The 17,347-nt window shown below is 41.5% G+C and overlaps 1 protein-coding gene across 6 annotated transcripts in view; it reads right to left on the bottom strand.

The window, feature by feature from the left end:
- cfap74 (cilia and flagella associated protein 74) overlaps positions 1-17,347 on the bottom strand; it is a 248,984-nt gene that overhangs the window by 134,533 nt on the left and 97,104 nt on the right. For all 6 annotated transcript variants that reach the window (XR_010969608.1, XR_010969607.1, XR_010969606.1 and 3 more), the window contains exons 15-19: positions 14,806-14,872; positions 11,657-11,746; positions 9,770-9,916; positions 8,938-8,977; positions 5,972-6,021 (exon numbers count right to left, since the gene is read on the bottom strand). Coding sequence is in view for 1 of the 6 variants with exons in the window: in XM_068016858.1 (XP_067872959.1) it covers positions 5,972-6,021; positions 8,938-8,977; positions 9,770-9,916; positions 11,657-11,746; positions 14,806-14,872 (394 nt within the window). In the remaining 5 variants the exon portion in view is untranslated. The remainder of the gene's footprint in view (positions 1-5,971; positions 6,022-8,937; positions 8,978-9,769; positions 9,917-11,656; positions 11,747-14,805; positions 14,873-17,347) is intronic.

The raw sequence follows: 17,347 nt of genomic DNA, 5'->3' as shown, positions 1-17,347 counted from the left end.
AATCATTGCCAAGGCCAGCATTTTGTTCCCCATCGCCAATTACCCTCGAGAGGTGGTGGTGAACTGCCTTCTTGATCTGATGCAGTCCATCTAGGATAGATACACCCACAGTGTTGTTAGGGAGGGAGTTCCAGGATTTTAACATAGCAACAGTGAAGGAACAGCAATATAGTTCCAAGTCAGGTTGGTGTGTGGCATGTTTGATGAACCTGTTGGAGTTTTTTGAGGATGTTACTAACAGAATTGATGAAGGGGAGTCGGTGAACGTGGTATGCTTGGATTTTCACAAGGCTTTTGATAAAGTCCCCCACAGGTTAGTTAGCAAAATTAAAGCACATGGGATAGGAGGTAATATACTGGCATGGATTAAGGATTGGTTATCGGGCAGAAAGCAGAGAGTAGGAATAAAAGGGTCATTCTCCTGTTGGTAGGCTGTGACTAGCGGGGTACCGCAGGGATCAGTGCTGGGCCCCAGCTGTTCACAATATATCAATGATGGATGTGGGGACCAAATGTAGTATTTCCAAGTTCGTGGATGACACAAAACTAGATGGGAATGTGTGTTGTGAGGAAGATGCAAAGTGGCTTCAAGGGACTGTCCTATGAGGAGAGATTGGGGAAACTGGTCCTGTATTCTCTAGAGTTTCGAAGAATGAGAGGTGACCTCATTGAAACCTAAAAAATACTTAAAGGGATAAACAGGGTAGATGCAGCTAAGATGTTGGGGAGTCTAGAACCAGAGGATACAATGTCAAAATCAGGGGGAAGCCACTTAGGACAGAGATGAGGAGAAATTTCTTTACTCAGAGGGTTGTGAATCTTTGGAATTCTCTACCTCAGAGGGCTGTGGAAGCTCAGTCATCGAGTTTAAAGCAGAAATTGACAGATTTCTAAATACCAATGACATAAGGAGATATGAGGATAGTGTGGGAAAAAGGCATTGAAGTGGATGATCAGCCATGATCGTATTGAATGGCGGGGCAGGCTCGATGGGCTGAATGGCCTACTCCTGCTCCTATGTTCATATGGAGGGGAAGTTGCAGGTGGTGGCGGTCCCATGCATTTGCTGCCCTCGTCCTTCTGGGTGGTAAAGGTTGGGGATTTGGAAGGTGTTGTCAGGGCAGGTTTTGTGAGTTGCTGCAGGGCATCTTGTAGATAGTACACACTGCTGCCACTGTGCACCAATGGTGGAGGGAGTGAATGTTTAAGGTGGTGGAATGGGGTGCTGATCAGGCAGGCTGTTTTGTCCTGGATGCTGTCAACTTTCTTGAGTGTTGTTGGAGCTGCACTCATCCAGGCAAGTGGAGAGTATTCCATCAAACTGCTGACTTGTGCCTTGTAGATGATGTACAGGCTTTGGGGAGTCATGAAGTGAGTTACTTGCTGCAGAATTCGCAGCCTCTGACCTGTGTTCGTAGACACAGCATTTATATTAAAGGCCGGCTACCCGACCCAAACCCGACAGGACCAGTCGACATGTGTCGGGTTCGGGTTGGGTCGGGTCGCACTTACAGGTCCAGCATTCGGGCTTGGGCCGGGTCGGACACGCTCCACCACCACCTCCGGTAAGTGGCTCCACTGTTAATGTACCTTTTGGACTTGAAAGGTGGTTTTGTTACAGTTATTTTAAGCTTGTGCAGATCAGCAACAAAGTGAAAAATGGAAGGTAGGTTAACTGATGGTCGGGTTGGGTCGGGTGCGGGAGCAATTGGAAGGACTTGGGCCGGGTCAGGCGAGGGGTCAGATGTGGTTCTGTCGGGCACAGGTCTTCATTTGCATTTATATGGCTGGTCAAGTTAAGTTTCTGGTCAATGGATGTTGATGGTGGGGGATTCAGCAATGGTAATGCTGTCAAACGTCAAGTGGAGATAGTTAGATTCTCTCTTGTTGGAGATGGTCATTGCCAGACACTTCTGTGGCAAGAATGTTACTTGCCGCTTATCAGCCCAAGCTTTAACGTTGTACAGGTCTTGCTGCAACTGTAATGATTTGACCAGAACTGTTAAGGTAAGCCACCCATTCAGAGCTCCTTTATTCTCATCTCAGTCCTGCACCACTCTCCTGTAGCCCAAGCAATAACAAGCCCTCCCTCCCCCGCTTCCCACCCCTCTCCTCCAATCAAAGCAGCACAGTTCCTTGCACCTCCTTCTGCATCCACTTTCACATTCTGAACCTGCTATTACCATCACAATCACTGCACTCGCTTTTACAAGTCCGGTGCATCTTTCAATCACCATGTAAACTATGCTAAGCTGTCACTTAAATCTTCAACAGGCCACACTTTAACACATATGGACAATGACTGACAGGAATGACCCACTGGTCCATCCCACAATCTTTGTGATATCTTGTTCATCACAATATATATGTTCCTTACCCACAGCCTGAGAGAGATGAAAAACAGATTACAAACCCAGGCCAATTTGGGGAAATAAAAATCTGGGAAATTCCTCTCCATCTCCTTTAGATGATAAAAATTAGTCCAGGAGATCACCCTGGCCTCGATAACTCTATGCAATATCTGTATGAGGTGATCTCCACCCAGCCAGAAACAGGTCCAGCTCTCACTTGAAGGAATAACACATCTACTTTTCTTGCAGGACAATTTGGTGCAGATGACTTGAACTAGAGCAGAGCTACCATCTACCAAGGAATCACGCCAATGGAGGAGGTCGCCATAGATGTTGTAGACAGAAAGAAGGTAAGAAGCAGATGGTGAGGCCAGAGGATATGCCATGCAGAGTGTTTGGCTATCTTCCCCTCCTTTTCTCTTGGCACTGAACTCTCTACCTCTCACACTCTGCATGACAACCTGGTACTGCTTAGAGCTGCCAGTCATCTGCTACTGTTTTCTCTTGCCACTAATTGTTAACATTTGTCCCTCTACCTCATTTCAAATCCATCGAAGCAATGCATTCAACCATAGAGCATGTGTTCAATTCCATGCACACTGCATGAGGTGTAGGATAGTGTACCATGACAGGATAAATGGCTTGGCTTAAGCACAAGAGCATGATGGGATGGTTAGCATATAATGAGTAGGAACAAAGTGTGTACGTGCAGCGTAGCGCAGCACAAAGAATTAGCTGAATATGGGTGACAGAGAGACTTCACTGTTTTATTACCTTAGGGTAAATGCTAATTCATAGGTTTATAAGCAGCAGAGTGGTCAGAATGTGGAACTCATTAACACAGGAAGTAGTTGAGGCAAAAAACATAGATGCATTTAAGGGGAAGCTAGATAAGCACATGAAGGAGATATTCTAGAGGATTACATTGATGGGTTAGATGAGGAAGGATGGAAGGAGACTCGAGGGGAGTATGAACACCAGCATGGACTGGTTGAGTCAAATGGTCTGTTTCTGTGCTGTACGATGTTTCTGTGCTATGGAATTCTATGTAAAATCATCTGTTTCAATGTTCCAAATATGTTATGTACTTAAAAAATCCTTTTGTTATTTATTTTTTATGAATGTCACAAATCCATCTAATCAGCCAGATTCATTTACCTCCTTGTCCTCCCTGGATCCAATGGATTTAGCCCATGAGTCTAATAATGTTGGGATAGTTGCACTACATTCCCATTACTGACTCATCCTCTTCACAACGCAGAACACTTCAGCCAACCATACTATATCAAAACATGGGCCAGACATGGATACTGCTTGCCTCGCTCTTAATTCCCAGGATCCCAGGTACCAGTGCCATAGTTGTCCCCACCCTTAGCTTAAGTTGTTGTTACTGCCAGTCTTCATAGGAATTCCCACAGCATGAATCAATACTCAGACTCTAGTGTACTCTTGGCTTGTCAGAAAATATCCTTTCTTCTGTAGTGAATGCTTAGAACAAAAAGCAAGACTTAACCAGATAATGCTGGAAAACATGCAGAATTACCAATTTGTTTTCAAGTTTGTGAACATTAATTAACTCTTCAAAAAAAGATGAAAGAATTAAAAGCTTAGAATTTGTAACTGGGTGTATCTCTATCTGGGCAAGAATTCCACCAGCCATAGAGATGCCCCTTTGATCCTGGATGAGTTTCTAGCTCCATAGTCACTGGCACACTGGAAAAATTGGGACAGCAAATAAATTAATAAAGTGATAAAATAATAAAGCAATAGTGCTCATTGGTTTCTTTACTGCTGTTGATAATTTGTTGGTACGAAGAGAACACTTTAAAGAGAAATCTCCAAGGATACAGCTGATAAAGCAGCAGGTAGGTTAAACAGTGTAACTAGATAACTTCATCAATATACAGCAATGCCAATTCAGTTAGGAAAAATGAAAAATAATTAGTAAGGGAATGAGGACACAGAAGAGGTAATATGATAATACATGGCACAAGTGGGTCATCAAGTGTGAATTTGGGGAGCATTCGCATTTTCAGGAAGCTGTCTAAGAACAATCATTCTAAAAATATAATTTATAATATTCTGTTATATGGTTGTAATAGCTTTTTAATAATTAACAGTCGTGAATAACAGTTGTGCTCACAGTTTAGTAGTAGAGCCATTGAAGGTTTTGTTGGCAACTTCCTGGTATGCTTGTTTTATAGTTTTGGCCTTGAGATACTGGTGGAGTGCCCCAGTTTGGGGGTAATGGTTTATCTTATGTTGTCAGGGTTCCCTGCCAAGAAATGGCTGGAGGGAGAGCAGGGAGGGAGGGAGACATAGTGTAGCGATTCATGGAGCAATACTCCTATCCAAGTCTTGTCATGTAAACGTGCTAGGTCGAATGATGATTTTTTAATCCGCCAGCTGGAAACCTGAATATTAAACTGGTGGAGATGAACCACTCAAACCTTGCAAGCTTCGAACTCTGTCTGCTGACCATGAGCACTGAGGCATATTTCCTGCTGCAGACTGTAGTGTTCAGTGGTTTAATTAATCTGTGTTTGATTGTTAGTCTGTTCATGATTGATGCTCACTGGGCTTAATGACTTAAGACTGACAGGGGAGCACGTGTTTAGTTTTAGTTTAGTTATACAGCATTGAAACAGGCCCTTCGGCCCACCGAGTCTGTGCAGACCATCAACCACCCATTTATACTAATCCTACACTAATTCCATATTCCTACCACATCCCCACCTGTCCCTATATTTCCCTACCACCTACCTATACTAGGGGCAATTTATAATGGCCAATTTACCTATCAACCTGCAAGTCTTTTGGCATGTGGGAGGAAACCGGAGCACCCGGAGGAAACCCACGCAGACACAGGGAGAACTTGCAAACTCCACACAGGCAGTACCCAAAATTGAACCCGGGTCGTTGGAGCTGAGAGGCTGCGGTGCTAACCACTGCGCCACTGTGCCGCCCAAAGTGGATAAAGAACTTTTCGGAAAGAACAGACAGCGACGCTTCCGGAAGAAGATCAGTCACATTGCTGTCGCCCGGAGAACCACCGAATCAGCATCCACACCTTCAAACAGGAAGCCTCAGGACCACCAAAGGAAAGTCGCACAACCAAAGAATTCAGCCTGAAGCCCGCTTTGTCACTAACCTCCACAGATTGTATACTCCTTTTATTTCTCTGGACTCGAATTCAACCAATCTATCCTTCTCCACTCTGTAACCTATCTGTGTCTGTGTGAAAGTTGGAGCAAATTTTATTATTTTTACTTGGATCTTTCTTTGTTAAACTCGAGAAAACCTGTTCAATTGGCTCTTTTTATGGCCACGGCTCATAAGCAGTTAAACACTCACTGAATTGGCCAGTATATCCACTTTAAAAAAGAAATAAACCTGTTGTGGTCAAACAAGGAGAGGGAACAGACAGGAGTCCTCCTCACCTGATCATAACACTATTAAGAAACCAGCGACAAGGATATTGGAAAATTTAGCCTAAGATGTTTTTGCTTGAATGTTAATTTCTGATCTGTCACAACTGCAGTGAAAATCAAAACAGTACATTAATGTACAAATAATTTTAAGAATTCCGTTTTTTTCAGCATCGCTTCCATTATTCTTACCTCACCAGCTTTGATCTTATTGCAAGCCTGTTGTTCAAGATCAAATAAATCTGGAAATTCAAATAAATCACATGAACATTTTGATAAACTTGTAGAATGGGTATGTAATTGGCAAATGGCATTCAATATAGGGGTATGGGAGGTGGTACTTTTTGATAAGGAGGTCACATACCGCTCGGATAATAAGTCTAAATGGGGTAGAGGAGCAAAGGGATCTGAGAGTACAAATACACAAATCACTAAAAGTAGCGACATACGTAATTTAAAAAGGCCATTAAAAAAGGAAACCACATCCTGGGATTCATTCCTAGAGGGATAGAATTGAAAAAGCAGAGAAATTATGTTAAAGTTACAAAGAATTTTGGTCAGACCACACCCGGAGTACTGTGCACAGTGCTGGTCTCCAGAATATTAACTGAGGGCTGATTTTTACGAGTGCGCCGCAGTTCGCGGTGGCGCATTCTAAAAGCGGCGCGCATCCCACACGGATGCGCCGTCCCTGAGCCCCGCGATATTAACGCGGGGGTTCATTTAAATATAAGTGGCTGAGCGGCTGCCCCGGATGACGTAAGGGGCCGGCCGCCGCGTCCCCGGCAATGGCATCCAGTGCCACCACGCAGGTGTCAATTTTAAAGGGCTTTAAGCCCGCCAGTTGCATTTTAAAATTTAAAGGGCCCGATCTCCAGGATATAACTATAAAATGTCATTTCAAATATAAATCACTTCCCCCAACCCGCCATTGGTAAATTATACATCAATCGCACTCTTCCCCTATAATAAACCTTTAATAGTATTCCAAACTTTCCCCCCAAAATTTGTTCCCTTTGACTCTCAACCCCTTCTCACTATCCCATTAGCCAGTAAAGATTGTTTACCCCGCTCCTCCACCCCTCTCACCCTGGAAATTCTATTCCTCCCCCCTCCCCACCAGGTTCACGCCCGGAACTCCATACGAAGTTCCGAAGGCGCACAGAGTACAAACAGCGGCCGTAAAATCATTGTGGGGTGGCCACCGCCTGCAGGTAAGTTCTTTTACATCTCTTTATTGTCAATTTGAATATTAAGATGAAGGGCCCGCCACACCGAGGTCCCCCTGCCGCTGGTAATATGCAGCGGGCCCTTCTGGACGTCGCAGGTCAAAGCGGGCCTCTCCCCGCTGCATTTTACTGGACCCTGCGTCGTGACCTGTGGCATTGAGGGGCCGGTAAAATTCAGCCCTGAAGGTGCAAAAAAGATTCACAAGGTCGATATCAGAACTAAGAGGATATACTTATCAGGAATGGGTAAGGCTCTTTTCTCTAGCCAAGAAAAGGACAAGGAGTGGCCTGATAGAGGTGTTGAAGGTTATGAAAGGGTTTGATAAGGTAGACATAGAGAAAATGATTCCACTCTTAGGGGAGTCCAAAACTAAAGGCCATAAATATAAGTTAGTCACTAATAAATATAACAGAAAATTCAGGAGAAACCCAAGAGTGGCAAGAATGTGGAATGCACTACCACAGAGAGTATTTGAGGCGAACAGCATAGATGCATTTAAGGGGAAGCTAGAAAAGTATATGAGGGAGAAAGGAATAGAAAGATACGCTGATAGGGTTCGATGCAAAGGGATGGGAGGAGGCTCATGTGCAGCATAAACGCTGGCTTTCTGTGCCGTAGACTCGATGTAACGTAAAAAATGCAAATTCAATTACTGTTCATCTTCCCTGTCTGTTGGGAGAAGCAGTATGCATACATAGACTGAAATTGTCTGGAGTATAACATGTATCCACATAACTGTCACCAAGTGGGGTACTTATTTTCCAAGTTGCAAAATTTAATTACGGTTAAACTTTGCAATCTTTGTTGTTGCCATTGATATGCAACAAGCAAACTCTAAATGGCTTCCAACTACGGGAAATTTGGAACTTTATAGGTTACCTACAATGCCATTGATGTCTTTTTAATGAAACTATAGATGGAATGACAGAAGATACTGCTCAAAACATGAAATAAAAATCTTGACTATTTAAATAAATCAATTTCCAATTACATCACTATAAATCTGCAACTCTGTTGTAACTGGGTGGAATCATGTAATATGATCCCCAGATCACTGGTAAAATTCCTAGGGCTGAATTTTTAGGCCCTGATGGAGGTGAGCAGGCACGTAAATTCACACCACTGGCCGGCATGCCGATTCCCAGGCTCCATCCTGCCCCCGGACCATTTTGCCAGAAGTGGCAATCTACCAAATTAGTAGCTAATTGACTTTGTTAAAGGCTTATTAAGGTCTACTGTCCAAGTTCTTCATTGTCCAAGTCCTTTAAGTTCTCGGAGACGTTGGAGAACAGTGTAGCTGTCTGGAGGCAGTCTCCTGGCGGCAGACTTGGGGACCAGCACTCCAGGCAGGCTTAAAGGACTGCAGGAGATTACAAAGATAGGGAGGGGCCAGGCCACGGAGGGATTTGAAAACAGGAATTTTAAAATCAAGGCATTGCTTAACTGGGAGCAAGTCTAGGTCAGCAAGTGCAGCAGTAATGGGTGAATGGGATTTGGTGGGAGTTAGGACACAGGCAGCAGAGTTTTGGATCACCTCAAGTTTACGGAGGGTAGAATGTGGGAGGCCAACTAGGAGTGCATTGGAATAGTCAAGTCTAGAGGTTACAAAAGTATGGATGAGGGTTTCAACAGCAGAAGAGCTGAGGCTGAGTCAGAGTTGGGCAATGTTACAGAAGTGTAAATAGGCAGTCTTAGTGATAGCACTGATATGTGGTTGATAGCTCATCTCAGGATAAATATGACATCATGGTTGCGAACAGTTTGGTTCAACCTCAGACAGTTGTCAGAGAGAGGGATGGAGTCGGTGGCAAGTGAGCAGGGTTTGTGGTGGGGGGCTGAAGACAATGGCTTCAGTCTTCCCAATATTTAATTGGAGGAAATTTGTGCACATTTTTTGCTGCTTTTGTAAATTCAACTTAGTAAGTTACCTTGTGCAAGGTCTGATGAAACAATCAATTCATTTGTTTCCTAGAAAAATAATAAAAGCAAATTAGATGGCAGACTGTGTAATGACAGTTAGTTTGAATATAAACAATTTGAATTCATTGGCCCTGATTTTAGCTCAGGGCAGGATTCGGACAAGCGAGGGACGGGGCGAGTGCCAAATTTCATATGACATTGTCAGTGTGAAGCCTGAGCAATTTTAATGGCAGGCTTTGTTTTGTATGATTGATAGGCTACGCACCCAAATGTGTTTGGAAGTGGACAGCTAGCCCACTTTGTCAGTGCAATTTCTGGCCAGTCTCCCCCCCAGCCTATTTAAAGTGGGAATTATGTCTTATAGTGAGGTTGTTTTCACTGCTTTTGCATTTCACTGCTACACAGCTGCATGCCACAATTGTGGAAATGGGCAGCCTGCACAAAGTTTGTGCGCGGCCTGCATTTCTTCAATTGGGTGCACAGTAATCGCGCATCACGAACCCTGTGCCTGAATTTATCCAATTTAGCCCCTTTCATCTCTCTCAAAAATACCTGCCAACACTCCTTTTAGCACACTTCCCCATCAGTCTCAAGAATTCCCTCTGCTTCATTATATCCTTCAACATCCATCATCTCCTTACAATGCCATTAAAGGAGTTATATAATCACGTCTCTGATTTGTAATATTAAATATCTAATAATACATATTCAAAAGCGATGTAAACAAATTGATTAAAATAATCCCCACCACTGTTTTGGAATTTTGCACTATTTGCAAACAGATTTTGAACCATTGATGGCTTACTTAAAGGAAGTTTGATACCATGTAAGCATGCTTACCTCTATGATAAGCGATGGTTTGGGAAGAAATTTCAGAAACTGAAAATATGTGCTCATTGCTCCATGGTTGGTCAGAGTGATGTTCTGTGTAATTGTTTCACCAATAACATGGCAGCCAAAATCAACAACTTGCTTATCTACAACGAGCTGCAGAAACCAATTTAAAGTTATTACTCATAGCTGATTGGTGTTTGTGTTTGAACAACATTTTTCACAATATATTTAAGTTTAGTCTTTCTTATTAACTACAGACTTTAGATTCCATTCTAAACATCCAGTATATGCAGAAAATTTGAAGCAACTTATCACAGTGTGCCCACCGATATAAGGAACAAATGATTTTTGGATTTTGAAACAATTAGAAATGCCAACACAGGTAGAGTGTCACATTTTTCTCCCATTGTTCATTTTTCCCCTGAAGGCTTGACTCATGCTGCGATATTGCGGTGGGCTGAAGGGTCTGTTTATATGCTGTACGACTCTATGATTCTATAAAGCTAGAAAATTTGTTTGGTGACAGTGAGGTATGATTATTTGACACATTTGTATGATATTTCTTTAATGCTACTTTAAGAGCAGAAATAATTATTTTAAATAGATTAATACCCATTAAAATGGCAGACAGAGGAATGCCGTATGAAAACAGTGAGCATGTGTGCACGAATATTGCAAACATTAATATCTAGAACTTATTCTACTGGTTCCAGCAGGGCTCTGATACATTATTCATGAGAGTATTGGCAGGCTATTTGTCCATTACCTGCATCAGCATGTCAATAGTCAAATCTAACACCCACAATGGACAATGGATAGTGATAAGGACATAATCTTTCCTCTCCTTAGTCTCGGGACATTGTGGTCAATTTTAGTAGTCCTGTTTTGCTGGCTGAAAATAAGTAATTCAACATGGGGAATCAGACCCAGTATTTAACCTGGAAATCTGCTGATCTATATGACTTAGAACCAGAAGTGTTTCTTTTATCCTTCCAAATAAGAAAAAAAAAAGATTTTTTCCATAAAAGCACCTTTCAAATTAAGTAAATTTGGAACACAGCAATTCCCTTCAAACTGCCTTTAGCAGCACTGTTGGTGACATCATGTTGAATTTTACCCCTATAAATGATTCAGCTCTAAAGCAAGGTCAATTTTTCCCCAGTCGTGGAAATCACAAAATATCTGAAATTAAAAAAGTGTTTATTGAAGAATCATGCAACAGTCAGTGCTGAGGGAAAGCATGCACTGTTGGAGAAGCCATCTTTCAGCTAAGACATTAAACCAATGTCAGACTTATCAGGTAGACCAGCAAATCATCTGGACTGTCCCCTCCTCTACACTGGAACAGGAGGCCCAGGCCAGTTCATTAAGCTAAACTAAACTACTGCTGCAAGGCCATAACTTTTTGCTTTCTATTTTTCCCCTCTCAGATTATAATTGGGATGAACTAAACAAGAAGCATACCACTGAAGACGTTACACTCTTCTTATGACTTCGTGCTGTGCTGGTGGCTGTCAAAAAATGGGCATGACATAATCTGTTGAGGTATCAGAGTTTAATAACGGATAGAATATCAGCACTTCAGCTAGTCTTTACACTCTAAACGTCATCAAATCATGAGAACACAGTTGATGTCCCTACAATTGTTATAGGAGGTAGACAACTACAACGTTGTCCTTGCAGGCTTTGAGGCTGTGGCTTAGAGCTTATCAAATAAATGCTAAGGGATTATACTACATGGGTTTCTGGATATTGAAATCCATAGGGGGATCAATTAGAACAGCCCTGGTACTAGAACAAAATGTGTGAAAAATTATTTTGTCTTCCTACATATCAGTTCAAACAATAAACATAATAACAACAAATGTGCATGTATTTTGTGTCAAGACTTACAATACATCTTTTAGTTGTACATTTAAGTGGAACAGCAAAGGAACCAATATGAGTCCGAAACATTATCTCTCCTTCAAGATCTTCATTAACCTAGGTACAAACATAGAAATAATCGTCATGGATTTATACATTAATCAAACTCTTTCCTCCAACAATGGCTATGCTAAACATGATAATTCTTCATTCCTGTCTTGAATCTTTAAAAAAAATCTTTTTCTGTAAAAGTTTTCGACCTACGTGTCTCTCCTATTTGATGAATGTTAACTTCTGCCTTCAGTGTCTTCTTGATCTCAGCCCTTTCAACATCTTGTTAAGTATCTTGAACAATTTCTACTACCTTCCATTGTATGTTTCCCACATTTTTTCCTATTTCAGTGCCAATCTGCACCAACATAAATATCAAATACACCTGGTTCACACAAATAGTGCGCCAAGTATTCTCCCTGATCCCTCAAAAATTTCAGGTTTTCAGATACTTGTAAGAAGACATCAGTATGACGAAAACTGGATTTCAGAACTCAGCTAGGAATATAAGGATAGCCCTTTTGAGGCACCTGGTGTTGAGCCACACTCCATTGTGGTGTGGATTAGAAATTGGGAACACTGACTTCCGATTATCCAATCCACAATTCCACTTGGCAAAACTCCATGTTGAGAGGTACACTGGCTTCCGGAAGTGGATCCATTGAGGGGTCCAGACAGGGAGTTGACTGGACCTATCAAGATTAGGGGTCACGAGTTCAAAGTGAGAGGGGTAAAGTTTAGGGAGGATATGCGTGGAAAGTTCTTTACGCAGAGGGTGGTGGGTGCCTGGAACGCGTTGCCAGCGGAGGTGGTAGACGCGGGCACGATAGCGTCTTTTAAGATATATCTAGACAAATACATGAATGGGCAGGAAGCAAAGAGATACAGACCCTTAGAAAATAGGCGACATGTTTAGATAGAGGATCTGGATCGGCGCAGGCTTGGAGGGCCAAAGGGCCTGTTCCTGTGCTGTAATTTTCTTTGTTCTTTGTTCTCTTTGTTCTTTATTAAGCTAATTTTTAAAACATTTGGATCAGCACGGCAATGGGGAAAGGACGGGGAAGTGAAACTAGCTGAGTTGCTCTTGCAGAGAGCCGGTATGGACACAACAAGCTAAATAGCCTCCTTCGGTGCTGCAACTATTCTATGATTCAATGATCCTAACAAGGGTCTGGGTTCCTCCCCACCTCTCTACTCCCAATATTGGCTCAGCAACAGAATTTCCCAGAGCAAAGAGCAAGCAAATATGATCCTGGTGTAACTGTTGGATCAGTTACACTAGGAAAACCGATGAATTTCCGAGGCCAGAAGATAGAGTTATTCTACCTTTAGTTTTTGCTTTCTTTAAAACTGTAAGTTCAGGATTATACCTAAAATGCTAACCTTTCTGAGATGCTGATTAGCCTGTTATTATTTCAGATTTCCAGCGTCAGATTGGCTCACATCTGGGTCACAAGGTTGTGAGCTGAAGCCCCAATCTAGGACTTGAGCACATAATCTATATTGACATTTCAGTGTAATAATGATGGATTGTTACATTGTTGGATGAGATGTTAAATTGAAGCCCCATTTGCCTGCTCAAGAGTACATAAAAGATTCCGTGACACTATTTCAAGAGGACCAAGGAATTCTCTTGGTATCTTGGTTAACATTAATTTCTCAACCTGCACAAACTAAACAGGTTAGTTACTTGTCTTATTTGCTATTTGTGTGACATTGCGATGTAAAATTCACTGCTACATAACGAGACTTCAAAAGTAATCCGTTGATTGTGGAGTGCTTTGTAACAGCCCAAGGATGTGCAAGGCAGTATATAAATGCAAGTTCTTCCTTTCCAGTATTCATGTTTGGTCATTAATTAATTTTGTTGTACTTTTCAGTCACACAAACACAAATAGAAAAAATATGGAAATGACACTGCTTAAATTTTTAGGAGGCCAATGAAGAAATACAATTTGATATCTATATTCATTAATTTTGATGGAAGGAAAATCAGGCAGGTTCTATTACCAGTGTGCAATCCTCCTTCCAGCTATTTATCCACCCAGGTGATGCTGAACCCGAAGCGGTAAAAACAAAAGTCTACCCAGTCTGCCTAGAAATGTTTGTCATTCAAGTTGAGATAAGTTGCATAACGTATATGAATTTAAAATTAAGTTTAATCAGCAATTTGTGATATGCAAGTCCTAATCAAGACAGTTGCTATCACAATTAAAATTATTTTAAAAACAGTTATACAAATTATTTAAAGCTCTGTTACACCTCATTGTTATAAAGCAATGACAGAAATACATTTTCCACTTATTAGCCAGCAAAACAGAAAAAAAGAAACTGAGGCCAACATTATAATAAATGAGCACTACACTTCTAACCATATGCTGAGGCATTCCTCACCATCTCACATGCACCTAGTTGGAATCTAAACCAACAGAGCAGGGGATTCAAGAGTTGGGGTATAGCAAAAATGAAAGAAAATAAGAAAGGGTACCCAATTCAATAAACTCACTGGAAGGACCATACTTAGCCGAAAAACTTGGAAGTAATAAAGGGCAAAAGTCTGTCTATGGGAAAGAGATGGTAGGGTCAAAGCTTCCGAGGAGACCTGCAGCCAAAAATGCAACTTATAGTAAGGTGGTCAGGGAATTTCCAAGGTAACAGAATACACAACAGAGAAAGCACAAGAATATTTTGGAACAGGTTGCATACAGGTCTGTCTCTATCACCGATCAATGGCAAACTCAAGAAGCAATACAGATACTCCATGAGAATTTCCATTTCAGTAATAACACATGCAAGATCCAAATCATGAATGAGGTAAGACCTGTACATGCCCTATAGGTGTTAAACTCCCCACACTCTTCCAACACATCAATTGGACTAAGAAATTTAACATTGTGCATGTAAACAGTGTCTGGTAATTTATGTACAATGTTTTCAATTGGCCCTTTACAAAAGAAAGGATTGGGAACTGAGTTATAAGAGGCACAGCTGTCAGCATACCATAAAAGCAAACAGGATTGCTTATGGACACTTGACTGAAGAAAGCATTCCAGTAGCTGTTTTCACTACCAATAGTGGATACTCTTGACACACATATCTCTGATTATGCACATATTTCTTCTTACCGCAGGTTTGAAAGTCACTGCCATCTCACAAGACATACCAGCTGAAATTTGACCTGGAGGCTTGAATCTAAGATTAAATACAGTAAAACGTGAGGTAACAATCAAATTGTTTCCTCTGTGACATTGGAAAAAAACAAAACAATGTTATAACTGATGTAATGATGTACAAAATCAGTTATACAAACGATCCCAAAAATAATGGGCTGAAATTGGTATTGGGTGAAAGCCAGAAATGGGTGACTGCGAATCAGCGACCCACTTTACACCCCACTTGATCTTTCTTTGCCATTTACTTCAATGGAAACAAGGCAGGTGTGAACTGGCTGCACATTCACTATCATTCATTTTGTGTCAATGCCTAAGACCAATTTCACCCCTATATTCCCTACACTAATACAGTTATACTTATTCTCTAACCATTACATCCCAACAAATCACCATTAAAAACTCACCAATTGTCACAGACAAGCTGAATGCAATATAAAAACAGAGTGTGTTGAGTTTTCTGCAATTGTTTTGCTCTATAGAAGTGATTGAATGTGTTTGAGAAGGTTATGCTGGTCAGTCACTCTGTCACTAATCAGGGGTAGTTATCTTTGACATGATTGATATAACCAAACCCAATAACTTGGAAGAATAATCAGGGTAATGCATTGGTAAGGCAACCAGGAATATTTAACTTAAAATCCTTTTACTCAAAATTTGATTCTCAACTATTTGGTTTAGTTGCATAGAGTTCTTCTATGCCTAATGACATATGAGCAGTGAGATGATGGCATAGTGGTAATGTCACTGAACTAGCAATTTGGAGGCCCAGGCTAATGCCCCGAGGACATGGGTTCAAATCCCACCACGCAGGCTGGTGGAATTGAAATTCAATTAATTAATAAAAATCTAGAATTGAAAGCGAGTCTCAGTAATGGTGCCATGAAACTATTGCTGATTGTCATAAACACCCATTTGGTTCACTAATATCCTTTAAAAAGGGAAATCTGCCGTCCTTACCTGGTCTTCCCTCCAGAGCCACAGCAATGTGACTAACTCTTAACTGCCCTCTGAAATAGCCTAGCAAGCCATTCAGTTGTCAATGGCAATTAGAGATTGGTAACAAATGCTGGCCTTGCCATGAAAGAATTTTTAAAAATCCCATTTCTTTGGCTGCTTTGATTCCAGCAGATTATGTGGTGAGTTATGTCCGCAATAAAGCCATTTGTTACATGACTGGTTGTCAGCCTGACTCACAACTCCCTATCAGCAGAACTGGCTAAACGTGATGGGAGTTGCCACTCCACTCCACTGGATGTCATCCCAGTACTTAGAGTAAGTAAATGTAAATTATTTTTTAAAGAAGACTTGCTCTCAAATAGCTATTACTCTTGCATACGTACAATAGAACTTTGTATTTTGGTGATAGAATCAATAGTAGGCTGTAAGAACATGCAGCACAGATTAAAACATGGGAATTATTCATATTTTCATAAATTAACTCATATTAAAAAACTTTCATTTAATTTCCAGTATTTGTATCATGTGAAATCAGTTGGCTAATGTCATCTACAATAGGGCCTGTATTACATCATGGTGACATCTGCACAATAATCACTAATAATCAGATCAGTAGTACACACTTTAATTCCAAGATAAATGGGCTGATTTTAACCGCACTGTGCAGGCAGCCAGTTAAAATTGCCCCTCGCACTTACCCACACCAATTCTGCCATCTACCCCCAGGTTCCAATCTTAGCCTGCTCTTCTGACTAGGCAAGAGGGACACCTACCAGAAGCCAGTGGGGGCTTTTTTTTGCAGACTGAGCTTCAATTATGCCATTGTGGCCTGACTGCAATTTTAAAAAGAGGCCTACATAGGAAAGCTGTCATGGCTTCTTCAACAGGCCAAACTAGTGAGAAGCTGGAGCCATAAGAGGTCCAGAAAGGTAAATGGAAATTCTTTTTTATGCTTTCCTTCCGGGGCTCAGAGCAGCAGGAGTGCTCCTCCGGGTCCCACAGGTAATGTTTAGGCTTCTCCTGCCCCATGCTTTGCACCCCATTTCTCAGCCAACTGTGAGGCCCTCCGGAACGCTCTCTCAGTTGAGCAGCAAGGATCGTTCCTTCAGGTCCCAGGTGTGCAACTCCACTTTCCCCACATCCCTCTTCCAATTGGTGGTCAGCTGCCCCTTCCTACTGGGTTTCAGCAGGAGACTTATGGGGTCTATGCAGATGAGGCACTGGAGTTAAAACCTCCTGAGCTTTGCTGAGGCCTCAGCCCCCACCCCTGCCCATCAACTTCCAGCCCGTTAAAATCAGGATGAAGGTCTCCATATTTAAATTTCATGTAGTTAGTACCATTTTAAGTCTACAACTATAGTCCTTAATTTTTCCAGTGTTTGGATAATGCCATGTTAATTTTATGTAGACATTGAGTGAATGAGGAAGAATTAATAGTACCACTGAAATTTCCATTTGAATTATCTATGGAATTGAATTATATAAACAGAATAAATTAATAGATGTGTGATATCATACAACTGGTTGAACTGACCAT

This window comes from Heterodontus francisci, chromosome 37 (assembly GCF_036365525.1).
Source record: "Heterodontus francisci isolate sHetFra1 chromosome 37, sHetFra1.hap1, whole genome shotgun sequence".
Classification (NCBI taxonomy): domain Eukaryota; kingdom Metazoa; phylum Chordata; class Chondrichthyes; order Heterodontiformes; family Heterodontidae; genus Heterodontus; species Heterodontus francisci.
Note: the sequence above shows the minus strand (reverse complement) of the source record. Positions and strands in the feature narration are given on the sequence as shown.